General features: G+C 37.1%; 1 protein-coding gene across 1 annotated transcript; it reads left to right on the forward strand.

Moving 5' to 3' along the window:
* On the forward strand, positions 445-1,641 carry LOC109948051 (uncharacterized mitochondrial protein AtMg00810-like). The gene has a single exon (XM_020559953.1). The coding sequence runs from the start codon at positions 445-447 to the stop codon at positions 1,639-1,641; it is 1,197 nt and encodes a 398-aa protein (XP_020415542.1).

Raw genomic sequence — 18,523 nt, forward strand, 5'->3', positions numbered from 1 at the left:
TCTGGAATTATTAAGTCTCGCCATGGTTTCTTGGCTGCCAAGTCCACAAATGGCCCTTCTCCTTTCCATGAACCACAGACTTATTCTCAGGCTGCCAAGGTTTCGGAATGGAATCATGCTATGGTTGATGAGTTTCAGGCTCTTGAAAAGCAGCATACTTGGACTCTTGTTCCTTATCAACCCTTCATGAACATTGTTGGTTGTAAATGGGTGTTCAAACTTAAGAAAAATGCTGATGGTTCTATTTCTCGGCACAAGGCTCGATTGGTTGCCAAAGGGTTTCATCAAGAGGCTGGTCTTGATTATGATGAAACATTCAGTCCTGTTGTCAAGCACTCTACAGTTCGATTGATCCTTGCTTTAGCTGCTTAATATCATTGGTCCATTAAACAACTTGACGTGAAGAATGCTTTTCTTCATGGTGTACTTCATGAAGAAGTTTATATGCAACAGCCCCCTGGTTTTGAAGATTCTGCTCATCCTCATCATGTGTGCCGCTTATTGAAGTCCCTTTATGGGTTGAAACAAGCTCCTCGGGCTTGGAATGAGCGTTTCACTACTCACTTGCTCACCCTTGGTTTTGTTCAATCCTTGGCTGATACATCTCTGTTTATTCGCGTATCTGGGAGTGATCTTCTTGTTCTCCTCTTATATGTCGATGATATCATCTTGACTGGGAATAATAGTGTCTTGATTCAGCAGACCATTACAGCTCTCAGTCGTGAATTTGATATGAAGGATCTCGGCCAATTAACTTATTTTCTGGGACTCCAAGTTCAGTATACTTCCACCGGCATTCATGTTAATCAATCCAAATATGCGGCTGATCTTCTTCTTAAAGCTGGTATGACTCAATGCAAGCCTTGTTCTACACCCTGTTTACCTACAGCAAAGTTACTCAAGTTTGATGGCACCCCTCTTTCGGATCCTACTGTCTATAGAAGTCTAGTGGGAGGGCTTCAATATCTTACCTTCAGCAGACCTGATATTGCTTTTGCCGTGAACACTCTTTGCCAGTTTATGCATACTCCTACAGATTCACATTTTGCTGCTGTCAAACGTGTGCTGCGCTATTTGGCTGGTACTCTGACTCATGGCATTCATTTCACCTCTGGTGATGTGCATTTGCAAGCATATTCTGATGCAGACTGGGCAGGTGATGTCAATGATCGTCGGTCCACGACAGGGTCTGTTGTCTTTCTCGGCAATAATCCTATCTCTTGGTGTGCTAAGAAGCAGAACACTGTCTCTCGTTCCTCGACTGAGGCAGAATACAGGGCTCTTGCTATCACTTCCGCTGAGTTATCCTGGCTTCACCAACTTCTACGTGATCTTCATGTCTTTCTTGATCGTCCCCCTGTTCTTTGGTGTGACAATATTTCGGCTTTAGCCCTTGCTAGCAATCCTGTGTTTCATGCGCGCACTAAGCACATTGAGATCGACTTCCACTTTATCCGTGAGCGTGTTACTAGGGGCGATATGCTGGTTTCTCATATTCCTAGTAGTAATCAACTGGCCGATATATTCACTAAAGGGCTGCATACTTCTCAGTTTTCGTATCTTCGAGACAACCTAATGCTTAGTCCCCCAAGCATTAGCTTGAGGGGGGATGTTAGTCTACAACCCAAATTGCCAGAATGAATATAACTCATGCTGCACGTGTCTGATAGGATGGTCACGTGTCTGTTAGTTAGGATGAGTTGGCTAATGAGCTGGCTGGTTGTTATTGTTGTTAATCTGTTCTTAACTTAATTCCCTAGTTAGTTAGCTAATAGATATATATAAGTCGATTGTAAAACTCTGTATTCAATTTAAGAAGAGAAAATCTGTTTGAGAACTCTATTCGGTTTTGCTTTCTCTCTCTCTCTCTCTCTCTCAATACTTCTAGTCTTAAGAAGCTTGATCTGGTTCATCCATGGCTCCCATGAAGAAAGCTTTCATTTGGAAGTCCTTTGTTTTGATTTTCATTGCATGACATTGATAAACATCTCTTTAGATCTCATTCTTCGTGGGATCGACCCTTGCTTGCTTACTATACTATCATTTGATTTGTGCACTTGCAAGGTTTTAATATTGTTGTTAAAATTTACCAACAAGTACCTCTCCAAAGTCTGTATCCTTTTTTTTTTTTTTTTTTTAAAAAAAACTTGATTGAAAGGCTCCAAAACATGAGAAGAACAAGCTAGTCGTTGAAGTCACTTCGAGTGTTCTTTTAGCGATGCAATGAGTTTGTTTAATTATTGTAAGGATGGATTTAGTTCTGGAGGTTATGAAGCACATATACTGGTAGCATCTTTGAAATCGAGCATGTGCTAGAAGGATGTTTGAAATAGGGCAGGTGCTGGAAATTCTTTGCTTGTGGAGTAGGCAATGCTTTACTTAATGTGGAATAGGTGCTGGAAGAACGTGACTTGGCTTGGCATGATTAGCTCGGACTTTAGTATGTGGGTAATCTAATGGTTGAATTGAATCAAGATATAGCTTGGTCTGGCATGAGGGCTTTGGTAGATTAGAAGATGAAAAATATAGAGGAAGATGCTTAAGGCTTTGAGCATGATAGTGTCTGTGATATCTTGAAAGCGGTATAGCTGTTGGCAAATAAGTATTGCAATATTGAGGCCTTAAGTCACTTGGACTAGATCTTAGTTTTGGAGTCCACTGCGCTACCTTCTAATACTCAGATCCAGGGCTCCTATTTCAAATTCGGTGGCATGATGGTTCCCTCTTTCGGCAACATGACTATAGGGCTTGTATTATCTTCCAGGAGCATTTCATACAGCACATCATTATCTTTCATGTTTTGCTTGGCTTGAATCTTGGTTACTGCAAGCATATTTTGGTTGTTGTGTTGCATGGTAACTTTACTTTTTTCTTGATAGCTTGACATCACTTCAAAATGTTTGATTGCTTGGTAAAAGAAACTTCATCTTGACAACGTTTAGGTTCTTCCAGTAGTAACATAGCACTACCTTCGTAGTATTTTCCTTCTATTTTCCATGAACTGAGATGTTTTCCTTCTTAAGTAAAGCATAGTACTTGGATTTCTTGAACAATGCTTAAGGCTTGATGATGCTTTGATTATGGAATTGTGGCAATTTAGACATCCCAATGGCCTTTTGGTTTGACTCTTAAACTATGTCATTAGAATTGTCAGGGCTTAGAAAGTGCTTGAGGCGCTGGAGCATATCACTTATGGTGACTTAGGTATTGTTTGTTACAGCTATTGTAAGCATGTTTTAGGAACCAAAATCTTAGACTTGGCTATTGAAGTTTGAGCTTTGCATGTGGTCACTGCAGCAAATGTGTCGGGTTACAACAGCTTGAGTTCTTGCGAGTGGTAGCAAACTTGGAGGTCATAGTGACATAATTGGAATTTCAAGGAGATTTTGGTCTTGGAATAGTGGCTTTGGTAATAATGAATTTTTAAGCTCATTCAGGGTTTTGGAATTGTTGCTGGTGGTGAGTGCAATGAATTCCTTCTCAGCCCCCCAAGTGTACCATAATCATTATAACAAGATTTGATTGGCATGAGTTGCAAAAACTCTTGCAGCGTGGCCTTCTGAGTATTTGTTTTGGTCATTGCATGGCATGATGAACTTAGGTTATCCCTTTGTTGCCACGGAGACAATTTGGCATGATAGCATGACTTCTTCTCTATACTTCCGGCAGCTAGAAATGCCAAATTCTCTCTGTGTTGCTTGAAAAGTTTGATCTTGTGATATCCGGATTGGTTTTCTTGAAATGATTGCATCAAGTGAATTGCTTGAGTTACATGGTTTTGGAGATGGATTGTTTCTTCTTGGCATGATTTCTCTTGAGACCACCTCCTACAGCACAATTTTATCGTTGGCCTGGCTTGGCGTCACTGAGCATGTTGAGATGCTGATGGGTACAGGAATATAGGGTCCCATGCTCCTTAAGGCTTGAGGTGTAGAGGAGTGTACTCATCGTCTTGGGAAGAATACAGTGCTTGATAGATATATAATTTCTACATGACCAAAGCAGATGGTGGTTAAAATAATAGATATGTCACAGCTTACAAATGAATATAATTAATATTTGTTGATTTTAAATGGTTGTCATCCAACATCATTAAATAACGAATGAATCCCACATCAATATTAAAACCAATATAGGTAGCTTTCAGTAATATGCAAGCATGTGATGCTTTGGACATAATTAAAACATGTGATGATGCTCGTGCTTTTGGCCTAGCATTTGTCTTTCTATCAAAGTGAAAGATATATATATATATATATATATATAAAAGAAAGGAAATTTATCAATACATGTTTATATTTGAATAGATGACATGCTCGTGTTGCTTTTACAGGTATGACATATGGCATGATAATATATATTTTATTGTGAAATCTAAAAAGGTAGGAAAGAAGGAAAATAAAAAATAGCATTTTTTATCTTTTTTGTTGGCCTCCAATAGAGAGCATGTGGGTTGTGGAACCAACATTGGGATACAAAGTCAGGGCATCTTGTGGGCAATGCCAAAGATGGAGGCGATGCAAGCAGTGTTCCGGAGAGGACTTGTTCAATTTTGAGTTGAAGAGCTTGCGTAATTTTGTGCAAGATATGGCTAGATTGTTCTAGAGTAAGCCAAGTCTCCTCTGTTGGCCAAAGAAGATGGCTTCTTTTGCTTGGCCTGTGTTTGGCTCTTGATTTTGTGGAAAAATTTTGCTTGGCATGAAGGCCCACTACTACAAAAAAGCAAAAAGACGACGGTAAATCACCGTCGTGTATTCGGTTTTTCAATGGTCGTGGAATCCACCGTCATCTTTTCCCTCATAAACCACGACGCTAAATCACCGTCGTTGTTAAAATATACAACGTCATCAACAAATACAAAACGATGTCTTTGTACTGCAAAAAGATCTAAAAAAGCAGTCGAGGATGAGAATAGACGACCAACTCTCTAAAAAAACCGTCGTTAAAAAGGAAAAATATGACACATATTAAGAGAACAAGGCCGCAAGATAGACATACAACGACGAAAATAAAAATACGACGCCGTTAAATATCATTTTCACGACAATAAAAAATTTGACGTCTTTAAATACATTAGAAGACGACGTTATTGATACCTACTACGTCGCATATATAAAAACAGCCGTCGTAAAATTAATTTTCCACTTCGATTTTTCGATAAAAGATGACGTGGAAATAGTTGTCAGTGTCATTATTTACGACGTATGTATTTATTGAGTAGACGTTGAAAAACGAAACAACGTCGGTTACAAATATATGAGAGTCGTATTACAAAATTTATACGTCATATTTTCAGAAACAAACAACGACGATAAATATTAGACGTTGTTAAATAAAACAACGTCGGAAAACAATAAAAACAGACGTGTTTAGTCTGCTAAAGTTCTAGAAAATAGTCGAGGATGAGAATAGACGACCAACTCAAACAAATCACCGTCGTTAAAAAGGAAAAATATGACACATGTTAAAAGAACAAGGCCGCAAGATATACATACAACGACGACAACTAAAATACTACGCCGTTAAATATAATTTACACGACAAGAAAAAATATGACGTCTTTAAATACATGAGAAGACGACGTTATTGAAATATACTACGTCTCTTATTTACAAACAACCGTCGTGAAATAAATTTTCCACTTCGATTTTTCTAAAAAAGATGACGTGGAAATAGTTGTCAGTGTCATTATTTACGACGTATGTATTTATACAGTTGACGTTGAAATGCGAAACAACGTCGGTGGCATTTATATAGTCGACGTTGTATTTATATCTATCATCATTACTCACGACGCACTTAATAATATAGACGACGTTGAACTTCTAAACAACGTCGGTTCCAAATAAATGAGAGCCGTATTACAAAACATATAGACGGCGTTGATTATGATGATAGCCGTATTACAAATAACGTCGTTTAATTGTTATTAGACGGCGGTTATAATGAATTTCCGTCGGAATTCATTTCGTTCCTCTTCGTTTATAAAAGAACTTGCGACGTAGAAAATGTATGATGACGTCGTATTTTTTAACGTTCAGATTATATATCTCGTTTTTTAGACGTCGGTATTATGGGATTGGAGTCGTGTTATTTTGAATTACATGGCGGTTCTTAATCCTTCCCCGACGTGATATCCTGAATAATTGCTTCACAATAGCGTCGTGGTTCTTCATTGTTACGTTGCTTTAAGACGTCGGTAAATATGCTGAATAACTGGTTCACAATAACGTCGTGTTTTATTTGAACGTAGAAAGTGAAGAAATCACATTACAATATATTACAAAATTAATGTCATACACTGCCAATTACATAAGCATCATTCAATCCATATATCTTCACACCCATCTCGAATATTTTGACCGCCTAACTCACCCACCAGTTCATCAAATGTGTCAACATTTGGCATCCCTCTAGTAAATGGCTCACACTCAATTATCACATCACCTAAGACTTCATCACCAATAACATCATTATATTCTCTATTAGGCATTGATAACACTACCGACCAACCACGATGCATCGGGTCGTCAACAAAAAATATTTGTTTGACTTGAGAAGCCAAAACAAATTGGTCATTCCTATGTCCAATTTTACTCAAATCTACAAGGGTAAATCCAAGTTCGTCGACTACAAGACCAGAACTATCTATCCAATCACACCTAAAGACTGGGATTGTAAACTTTTGGTAGTCAAGGTCCCAAATTTCTTGAATGACACCATAGAAACCCATATTTGAGAGAATTGGGTTTTTATCCTTGGCACTAGCAACTTGCATGGTATGTGCAAGTAAATAAACTCCACTATTTTGAGTTGTCCGCACATGATGTGTGCCTTGATATTGAATTTAATACCTTTAATAAGATAGCTCCTATATAATGGCACTGACATGTTTGGACCAGCTGCTAGCCACCTTAAATTTTCTGATACGCCATGATTGTCTTCCTCAAGTTCACTTTGAACCTGCAAATTAATCATATCTCAATTCAATCTAACATATAAATAAGAAGAAAATTAAAAGAGAAATATGTTATTCAACAACATATACCTTGAAGCGTAGCCATTGAATGAAAGTGCTATTGTGCTTATCCTGCAGCCACTTTGTTCTCTTTCTAAATTTTGGATAAGCAATCTTGATGTGGATCATATGTTGCCTACATGACACGAAAAATTCAAGCATTACGGTCCCAAATATAGAAGATAAACATAAGAAATAATTTAAAATGGAAACTTAAAGAATAAAGCTCATACGTACTCGATATAAGGTAGGACTTCCTCCGTATTCTCCAAGACATATAGATGTGCTTGATTCAACAGGTCCTGATCAACTACGCTCACTGTGCAACCTGATAATGGCTTTGAAAGTCCCATCTTTTGGCTTGAAGGCACTCCAACTGTACTAACATCAGATAAATGCTGAGTACAAAACTCTACCGCTTCTTCAGCTATATACCGCTCAGCAATGCAACCTTCGGGACGAGTACGATTCTGAACATACCCCTTCAGCACTTTCATATATCTTTCAAACGGATACATCCACTTAAAATATACTGGCCCACATAGACGAACTTCTCTAACAAGATGTACTACTAGATGAACCATGATATCAAAGAATGAAGGGGGAAAGTACTTCTCAAGCAAACACAGAGTAACTACTACATCTTCTTCCAACTTATCTAGCTTGGAAACATCAACAGTCTTTGCACATATAGCATTGAAGAAGAAGCACAAACGAGTTATTGCATACCTTGCAGGCTTCTCCAAAACAGAACGAATTGCCACAGGGAGCAATTGTTGCATTAAGGTATGACAATCATGTGATTTAAGGCCAAGAAGTCTTGAATCTTGTAAAGATACAAGATTTTTAATATTTGAAGAATAACCTTCAGGGACCTTCATACCATAGAAAGAATTGCAAACCTCTCTCTTCTCTGCTCTTGACAAATTCCAAGGCCCAGGAGGCAAACGAGTACGTCTTTCTCCATACTCGGGTTGCAAATCAGTTTTGACCCCCATGTTCAATAAATCTAATCGAGCAGCAATCCCATCTTTATTTTTTCCAGGGATCTCCAGCAATGTACCAATGATACTATCGCAAACATTCTTCTCAATGTGCATAACATCTAGGGCATGCCTCACAGGAAGGTATTTCCAATACTCGAGATCAAAGAATATTGATTTCTTCTTCCAACAAACTCTGTCACCATTTTCAACCATATGCAGCACTTCTTCTCCGGTTAATGGCTCGGGAGGTATGCCATATTCAGGTTTCCCATTAAAAGCTGCACGTTGCCTCCTATATGGATGATTGATTGGTAACCATTTTCTATGCCCAATGTAACAAATTTTGTGGCCATTTTTCAACCTGTGACTAGGTGTATCATCGCCGCATATTGGACAAGCTTTATATCCTTTAACAACACAACCAGATAAGTTTCCATAGGCGGGGAAATCATTAATTGTCCACATTAATGCAGCTCTGAGTGTAAAGTATTCTCCATTATGTGCATCATACACTCCTCTAATCCCAACCCACAAGGATTTTAAATCATGAATCAAAGGCTCCAAGTAGACGTCTATATCATTTCCGGGTTGTTTAGGACCGGAAATCAATAAGGTTAACATCATGAACTTTCGTTTCATGCACAGCCATGGAGGGAGATTATATGTAACTAAGATAACCGGCCAACAACTATATCTGCTACTTAGAGAACTGTGGGGATTGAATTCATCAGATGAAAGAGCCAATCTCAAGTTTCTCGGCTCATTACCAAACTCAGGCCATTTATCATCAAGAAGTTTCCAAGACGGGGAATCCGCCGGATGAGACATCTGACCGTCAATTGATTTTCTAGCAGCATGCCACCAAGTCAAACTCTTAGCTGTCTCATGTGATTGAAACATCCTTTTAAACCTTGGAATTGGGGGAAAATACCACACCACCTTCGCTGGCACACCCTCTTTCAAGATTGAATCTTTGCCTTCCTTCCACCTTGAGATACCACAAGTAGGACAATTAGTTGAATCCTCATACTCCTTCCTATACAAGATGCAATCATTGGGGCATGCGTGCATTTTCTCATAACCCAGCCCCAATGCACACAAAGTCTTTTTAGCCTCATACATGGAGGTTGGTATTGTATTTCCTTCTGGAAGCAAATCGCCTTGAAGTATCAATAATTCTGTAAAACAGACATCACTCATCCCATGTTTTGCCTTCAAATTATACAACTTCACTAATGCCGATAACTTCGTGTACTTTCTACAACCAGGGTACACTGGTTGATCTCCATCCCCAATCACATTGGCAAACTCATACGGATCCGAACCAAAATCACCAAAATCATTATCATCCATATCAATTTCTTCGGACACAAAACTGTACCTACTATGGCCATCATCTTCTTCAACATTTCTACTAGCATTAGTAGTTGCTTCCCAAGGTTCTCCGTGAAATGTCCAATTCTTATAGCTTTGGTCAATTCCATTAAAGTATAAGTGATCCCTTATAATTCCAACCCCAAACAACTTCAAATTAACACATTTAACACATGGACAACGGATATGTGTTGTAGTTAGAAGATTTTCTACAGCAAAGTTCAAAAATGCTTCCACCCCAAATTCATATGCCTTCGATCTTCTATCCGAGTGCATCCATGACTTATCCATCTCCGACACTATAACCTATTATCTATAATAAAGTGAAAATACAGGCAATGACCATCACTATAGCAGATTATACAATGATCTAATCGCAAGTAATACACAACAGAGACGATGGGTTTTAAACAAAAACAGACGTATTTGGCATATATAGACGACGGATTTTCAACAGACGTCGTCTATTATAAGTAATACAAACGACGGTTTATGAAAAAACCGTCGTGTATAAGTAATACAACGACGGTAGTTTAAAAAAACCGTCGTGTAATCGTCGTCGTAAGCCTTAAAATTCGTCGTGCCTCAGTTTATTTTCAAGAACACAAAACCCATTAAGAACACAACATATATATGAAACCAAGCAAGAAACCAACATATACATGAAACCAAGCATGAAAACAATAAATCCATTCCCAATTCAACATAACATAGGGTGATTAAAAGATACGACAAAATTAAATCCATTCCCAATTCAACATAACAGATAATGTAATCCATGAACCTATTAAACAGAAAATCCATGAACCCATACCTATAAGCACATTATTAACAGATCGCAAAGCATACACATAAAACCCTTTAACAAAACAACCTAATATAACTCGAATCGTTACTAGAATCATCACTCGAATCTCCATCTTCATTATCAGTTTCTTCCTTCGTAGGTACTATTTGCTCCCCATCATTGGTGCACAGCAGAAGTGAGAGAGCGAAATGTTATGTCGCGCGAAATCTGAAAATTTTAGGTTTCAGGGTTCGAAGTATAAGAATAAGAGCCAAATCTAAAAAAATTTAGGTAGCGCGAAAATTTTTAGAGCTCGCGCGTTTTAAAACGTCGAAAGAAAAACCAAGGCGAAAGTTCTACAAATACCGACGTAAATTTAATATTCCACGACGGAAACTTCATTTTTCGAATTAAGAACGTAAGGCCGTTCATTTTGAAGCTTCATTTTTCGGATTAATTTTAAATTTATTTTGAATTTTTTATATAACGACGACTGAAAAACCACGTCGGTGTTAAGAAATTAAAGACGTTGTAAATTATATAAACCGACTTACATATTAAAATGACGTCGTTTAAAGCGTAAACCATGTCGTATGTTTTTCTGTACGACGTAAAATATGTATTCCACGACGCAACCACCGTCGTTAAAAATTAATACCCTAAACCCATAAAACTAAATTATACAATTTAAAAAATTAAGTTTATAAAAGGTTTTATGGTTTTAAAGCCTAACATATACCCTAGACTACCCAAAAATTATACTTTAAAAATAAACCCCAATAAATAACAACCCTAATCTCTAAACCCTAGACTCTAAACCCTAAACCATAAAACTAGAAGTGATTTTATGACTCATCAAAACAATTTTGTTTTGGATGGTCATTTTAAATTTTTGTTATTCAAAATGAATTTTTTCAAGGTTTATGTGGAAGAAAATATATCAATGACTTCATAGGAGATGACTTTTCAATTTTCTGATTTATTTTAAATTTATTTTGAATATTTTGATATAAAAATAATAAAATATTCTTACCACAACAACAAACCACGTCGGTGTTAATAAATTGTAGACGTTGTAAATTGTAATAGACTACTAAGTCGTTAAAATGACGTCGTTAAAATGAGAAACCATGGCGGCTATTTAACTATACGACGTAAAATATATATTCCACGACTTAACCGCTGTCGTTACATAAACGTCGTCGATGATACCCTGAACCCTTAAGAAATTGAAGATGTTGTAAACCATAAACGACTCAATTGTTCAAAGAACGTCGTCTAACTATATTTTTACGTCGTATTTGTTTAAAACACGAAACAACAAAATACGACGGTTTTTGACTTTATTAGGTCGTTGGAAAAGTATTACACGTCGGTTAAGCAATTTGTATGTTTGTTTTTTTTTTAATTTAAGAAAACCTCAACAAATTTTTACATTACATATTATAGAGAAAATTTGTACATTATACATAAATATCAAGTGTTCAATAATTGCCCTGTTTAATAATTTGGAAAACAAACTCTGCCCATTCATTCCGGACTTCATCAATGGCTTCTTGGGGGTATGAAGCTTCCTGGTTTCCCTTGGCATACTGCATAAACAATGACTATTAGGGTTTATAAATAAAAAGAAATTCAATCACAGACGACGACATTTTTCATAACCGACGTAGTATATCCATTCAACGACGTTAATTTTACATGACCGTCGTTGATAATACAAAAAACGACGTGAAATGTATGAAGGTAATTTCTTCTTACCTTATTCTCAAACCCCAAGGAAGGATCCATGATGATGTCCCTCATGAAGCGCATCACATAATACCCGCATTCGACATTGCTGGGTTGCTTTGGTGTGCCTGAGAGAGTTTTCCAAATTACATTTTTACGTCCTGCTCGGGCTATGTGGGTATTATATATTTTTAAAGTACTGTTCACGATGTTTTTCGCCTCTTCGTCGACCACACGATGACCTGGCAGAGGATCCAGAAAATAGACGGTCTCCTTCTTTGCTCTTACAATCAGCAAGATCCAATGACGGCTGCACAAAATTAATATAAAAACGACGGTTATTTACAAAAACGACGTATTATAGTATTTCACACGACGAAATAAAGTAGATAACGACGACATTATATATTTATCACGACGATAAATAAATACCGACGTGGTTAGTAGTTTCAAACGACTAAATAAAATAAAACACCGACGTGGTTAGTTTATAAGCTGTCATTTATTGAAAATCATAAAAACAAAATCCTAAGGAGACTAACCCTGGATTGTAAGGCATCATGAAAATCTGTTCACCGTCTGTCTTCTGAAGTCGAGCTGCTACCAGTCGTGATCTTTCAGTTATTGTGCTAGAGTTGGCACTAACTGTAGCAGGGTCGATAAAGCCAACCATGCTGCACATATTGGCTTGTTTCAAAACATCGTGTAAGTACCTAAATACATAAAATAATATAAACAAGTCAGCACAAACAAACACGACGGTTATGTATAAAAAAACGACGTATTATAATATTTCACACGACGTACTGAAATAGATGAGGACGTTATAATATATTTATCACGACGGTAGTTAGTTAAGACGACGTGGTTAGTTAGTTAAGACGACGCAATATATAAACCAACGAGGTATTATTTTAGAAGTACAAACCTCATATATACAGCCAATACAGTAGCTCCAATTTCTTCCATGCCTGCAAATTGTGTAATATCTTCAGGCAGGAGGAAGGTATCGCGCTCACCACCAAACACCTCCTTATCAATTGTAAATTGGAGTGTCTTATCCTCAGGCAGGAGTGTCGTTTCCACAAAACGACAAAGGGTTTTTAAAGAAGATGGCGCCTCCATATTTGAATAAGCACCAACTTCAATAACCTGTTTAAAGAAATATAAAAAATGACGTGGTAATTCAATAAAGACGACGGTTTAAGGAATAAAACGTCGTCTTAAAAGTATTTAAACGACGGTAAAAAAACTGTCATGGTAATTCAATAAAGACGACGGTTTTATGAATAAAGCGTCGTCTGAAACCATTTAAACGACGGTGCAAAAACCGTCGTTTAAATATTTTATTACGTCTTAAAAAAAGTCCGCCGTCTAAGTTTTAAACAAACGACGGATTAAATAAAAATATCGACGTCTGAAATTTTGAAAAACAAATAAAAAAGGCAAAGTTATGTGAACATACCTTGTCGTCATGCTTTTCTTCATCTTCTTTCTCCTTTTCTTCTTCCTTCTCTTCATCTCTTTTTTCTTCTTCCTTCTCTTCATCTGGCTGATGTTTCCCCATTTTGGCAGTATCATCCTCCAAATGTAGGGATCTCACATCACCTCCAGAGCAGCTAGCTTTGTCAGACATTGGATTTTTGGGGCTTTGGCTAATTCTTGGTTTAAGCATGCTTGGATCAAAATTGGGAATTAATTGGGAAAGCTGACTCAGGAAATGCTCCCTCTCAGCCTCTACCGATTGTTTTGTCCTAGCCTCCATCCTTAAGGCCTCTTCCCTTGCCTTAGCCTCCATCTTTTTAGTCTCTTCTTGAAGGAGAACTCTTAAACTGTCCTTCAAACGGTCGTCAAAGCTCACCCTCTGTGGTTTGGGCAAATTGAAATATTGCCTTGGGGAAACACCAGCACCAACTCCCCTCACTCTGCCTGGATGCTCGGGGCCCAAAGCCATGGTCAGCACATCATTGTTGCCATCTACTCTGACTTTGCCTTCCGAGACTTGTTTCTGCAATTCATCCTAAAAAAAGATAAACAAAAAAACACACGACGGTTATTTATGTACAAACGACGTATTATATAATTTCACACGACGCAATAACGTATAAACCGACGTTATTATAACTTATCACGACGGTAGTTATACCGACGTGGTTATTTATTTAAAATGACGAAATGAATAAACAACCGACGTCTTATGCTATAATTAAAGAAAACAGAGTAGTGATTCCTATTTAGACCGTTAACGACATTTTTAAAAAAGTTTCGACGTGGTAATATCATTCAAACGCGCCAAAATGAACCACCGACGTCTTATGCTATAATTACAGAAAACATAGTAGTGATTCCTATTTAGACCTTTAACGACGTTTTTAAAAACTTCTCGACGTGGTAATATCATTCACACGACGGAAAATATAACATACGACGTAATAAGAATAATTCACAGTTTAATAAAAATTTAAAACAGAGTGATAGTAGGCTTACAATTAATTTTGCTTTCTCTGCCACCTTTGGATCAGGGATGTTACCATGTTTGTCCTGTCTAGCTCTCTTCCATAAGGTAGATCGATCAATTTCTACCCCAGGCATGGTTTCCTCCAATTGATCCTCCAATCCAGCATATCCTTTTCGAGACAATCGATGATTGTACTCGAGTTTCTCCCTAATCTGTGCATGTTGAGAATGCACAGACTCAAAATCTTTGGATAGCCTTGAAGCTACAAAGGCATCCCATTGTGCTTTCTCTATGAATTTATATGTTTCAGGGGGTTGGCTTAATTTCTCCCTGTCATTGGTGTATGGAAGGATATAATGCCTCGTTAGTGTAGACTTGAAATCCTTCAATTTCTTGGAAGCAGAAGCTAAAACAGAGGTCTTGCCCCCTTGGCCTACGACAAAAGCCATGTCAACTGCTTCCCAAATCTGCTCCTTTATATCCTTGGGGATTTGGGACCATTTCTTGTCCACAAGTGGGATCCTGGAGCGTGCCAACACACCAATATACGACTGCATCTCAATATGTGCTTGGCCAACACCTTTCCCCCTTTTATTGTACTCAACAATTGGCCTCAGTTTCTGAAGCTTTCTCTTCACAACACGAGGCATTGTGCTCATACCTCGACCAGTCTTTGAATCATCAGAGATTGTTGTCTGGCTGGTTGGTTCTGTCTCAGCAGATGATGAAGCAAACTTCATCTTCTTCGAAGACTTCATCTCCTTCGAAGACTTGTCTTGAGGAGCTACCATTCCAAGCTTCTTGGAGCCAGAATCCTTAGTTTGTTGTTGAGAAACCATTTTAACAGACAAAACTGCAAGTGAAAATATTTCAGGAAAACATTAAGAACACAAACGACGGTATTAAAAAAATACGACGTATGATATGATTTTAGACGACGCAATGAAATAATCTCAGACGTAATAAATGTTTAAAACCATTATTTATATAACGTCGTGGTATATATGGTCACACGACGTCAATAGTAATACACCGTCGTGGTAAACTATTATTTATATAACGTCGTGGTATTTATGTTCATACGACGTCAATAGTAATACACCGTCGTGGTATTAACATTCACACGACGTAAAACAATAAGATATTTTGTCGTCTATATTAGATACCAACCCTAGTTTCTTTTTCTTTATATTTTATCAAATAAGGGAAAAACAAAAACCATTGTTCAGAGAAATCAAACCTGCAATTAAACAAGCATATAAAAAAAGACTATTATTTTAAAAACAACTTTGTCAATTTTCAGACGACGCTAGAACAACTGACGAACCGTCGTGGTCTACCGTCGTCTTATTTAGTTGAGGTAGTTGTCTTCAAAGTTGGAAACTTTCCCTCTTTGTCTGTATATTTTATCAAACTTGGAAAGAAGTAAAATGATTTTGGCCAGAAAAAAGGTAAAAAGATTTTTCAAACAAAAAACGTATGAGCATGCAAAACAGTAACCAAAATAGTGAAAATGAAAGCTTACCTTTTGCGTGCAATGAAAGCAAGAGGAAGATGATTGATGTTTAAGTTCAGAGACGACGAAGAAGACGAGAGGAAGACGATGAGAAACTCTGACAATGCTCTGACAAGGAAAAAAGACGAAAAGGTTTCTCTGGGAGATTGAAATTTTTAATCGGGTTTGGAAACAGTGCATGTGTAAGTCGAAAAGTTGCTTACATATAAAACCATTTCAAAAAAATAATACGGCGGTTACATTTAACTACGTCGTTTTTAACTAACACGACGCAATATTTTTCGTTCGACGTGGAATCATTTCATTTAACGTCGTTAGGTTTAATATAACCGACGTGGATTTTAATTTTTAAATTATGAATAGAATTTTTTTTCCCGTGACCTTTCAGTTTATTTTTCAATTACAGTGCGTTATAAATACAGTTTTTTTTCCGGAGGAAATTTAAAACGAAGGAAATTAATATTCTGCAATATGTAAAGTTTCTTTTTTGGATGACAGATTTAAATAAAATAAGAATATAAAAACAACTAATGTGTAAGTCAAGTAGACGAAAAGTTGCTTACATATAAAACCATTTCAAAAAAATAATACGGCGGTTACATATAACTACGACGTATAAATTACAAAATACGACGGTACATTTAACTTCGGACGTGGTAAATAAATACGACAGTAGTTTGTAGGTACCGTCGTAGTAAACTCAAAAATTAAAGTACATAAGTAATAACTCGCGTCATGGTAGATTATTTAACACGTCGTTTTTATTAATTTACCGACGTGGATTTCTGTAATATACGTCGATCATACCGACGTTGATTTTACAATTTAAACGGCGGTTTTTTGTAAGGACCGCCGTTGGTTTTAAAAATTTATTCTATAAATTTGTCGCTTTCATTCATTTTCGGTTTACATTTAAGGTTCCAAGTTCTTCCTCTCTCAGTCTCTCATGTCTCAAAGACAATAATTTGGATGTTTTCTCAAAGAGAAATTGAGCTTACTCGCATCAAATATATGTCCACAAGAAGAAGCTTGTCAACTAGCCTTCTCACTTCCTTGATCAAGCCTGATAGGACACTTAGTGCTTCTGAATACTCCTTGCTTTCCATCAAAAGAGATGCAAGCCTGGCCTCCACTCGCTGTCGAAGGAAAGTTCGCTTCTCAGGGAAATCTGAAGATCAGATGTGCCTGATCCTCTGCTTGATTTTCTTGCCTAAGAAGATCCGTCGGATTTGTGATAGCCTCTTCCTTTATCTGTAGAGCTTCAGAAGAAGAAGATGGGTTTCAAGAATGCGATAAAGAATAGAAATGGCTTCAGATGGCCTCTAAAGCATGAGCAATTGAATCAGTAGTTTCTGGGAGATATGATGAAGACATTGTCAATGCTTTGAACTATACAAGTCCTGCAGAAAGATATGTTAAAGAAACTGAAACAACGGCGGTTTTCTGTTCTACCGTCGTCTTTTCTCGTCGTCTATATTAAGTTAAGATGGCGGTAGATTTATAATTACCGACGTAGATTATTTTGTTAAACGTCGTTAAGTGTACTACAACCGACGTGGATTTTATTTTTAAATTATAAATAGAGTTTTTTTTCCCGTATTCTTTCAGTTTTAGTTTTCAATTCCAAAGCGTGATAAATAGATTTTTCTTTCCCGAGGAAATTTAAAATGAGGGAAATTAATGTTCTAGAATTTGTAAACTAACACGACGCAATATTTGCAAATCTGTGTCATCTGTTAAGATTATGATGTGGAACAGAGTTCCATCTGGTAAGATTTCGTAACCCTTGGGATCTCAGACAAATCTGATTATGTCGGCGGTGTTCTATATAAACCGTCGTGGTTATTTCAATTCTTGTCATTAAGTAGATCTACCGACGTAGGATAAGAAAATCAAAGAAAAAAATTGTTAACAAAAATTCTTATTAAGACGACCGTTAAAATTAAAGGTACGACGTATAAAATGAATAAATACGACGATAAATTTTATTGTACGATTTAAAGATAACGTCGTAGAACTATACGAGAATGACGTCGATATATTTATATTTTCCGTCGTTGTAAATTTATTTAATACGGCGATATTTTGTATTTTAAAGCCGTGGATTTGTTTGTAATTATACGGCGTCTTATACGAAAACCTCGTCGTGTTATTTTATGAGTAAAAACGGCAGTTTTTATTGAAATCGTCGTCTTTACTTTCTACGTCGGTCGATTCATAACTTCTGCCGTTCTTTGTTGGCATTGATTTTACACTGCGGAAATCTGTTTCAAATAGACGTCGGTTGTTTAATTATGTACGTCGTTGTTTTTGAACAGCCATTTGAAACTCCATTTTTTAGTTGTCTAAGGTTGTATTACACGACGGTGTTTTTAGAACCGTAGTCTTTTTATAAACCACGACGGTTTTCACTTAGACCGTCGTTGTTTTCTGGTCGTCTTTTTCACTTTTTGTAGTAGTGGCCCCAAGTATTTTTGGGTCTGCACATGTAATTTGCTCAATGGCATGAATAATGGAATTGCCAAAGCCTCCAGGGCCCTCTAGCTCTTGTGCTTTAGACTCTTCTAGCACATGATTCTCATCAAAGCTTAACTAGCATGAATCCCTACACAATCCTCTAGCATCAGGGCAGCATGAATTTGATTTCATACAC

This window comes from Prunus persica, chromosome G3 (genome assembly GCF_000346465.2).
Source record: "Prunus persica cultivar Lovell chromosome G3, Prunus_persica_NCBIv2, whole genome shotgun sequence".
Classification (NCBI taxonomy): domain Eukaryota; kingdom Viridiplantae; phylum Streptophyta; class Magnoliopsida; order Rosales; family Rosaceae; genus Prunus; species Prunus persica.

Coding starts and splice junctions, on each gene's coding strand:
- LOC109948051 (XM_020559953.1), top strand. CDS start 445: ATGCAACAGCCCCCTGGTTTTGAAGATTCTGCTCATCCTCATCATGTG.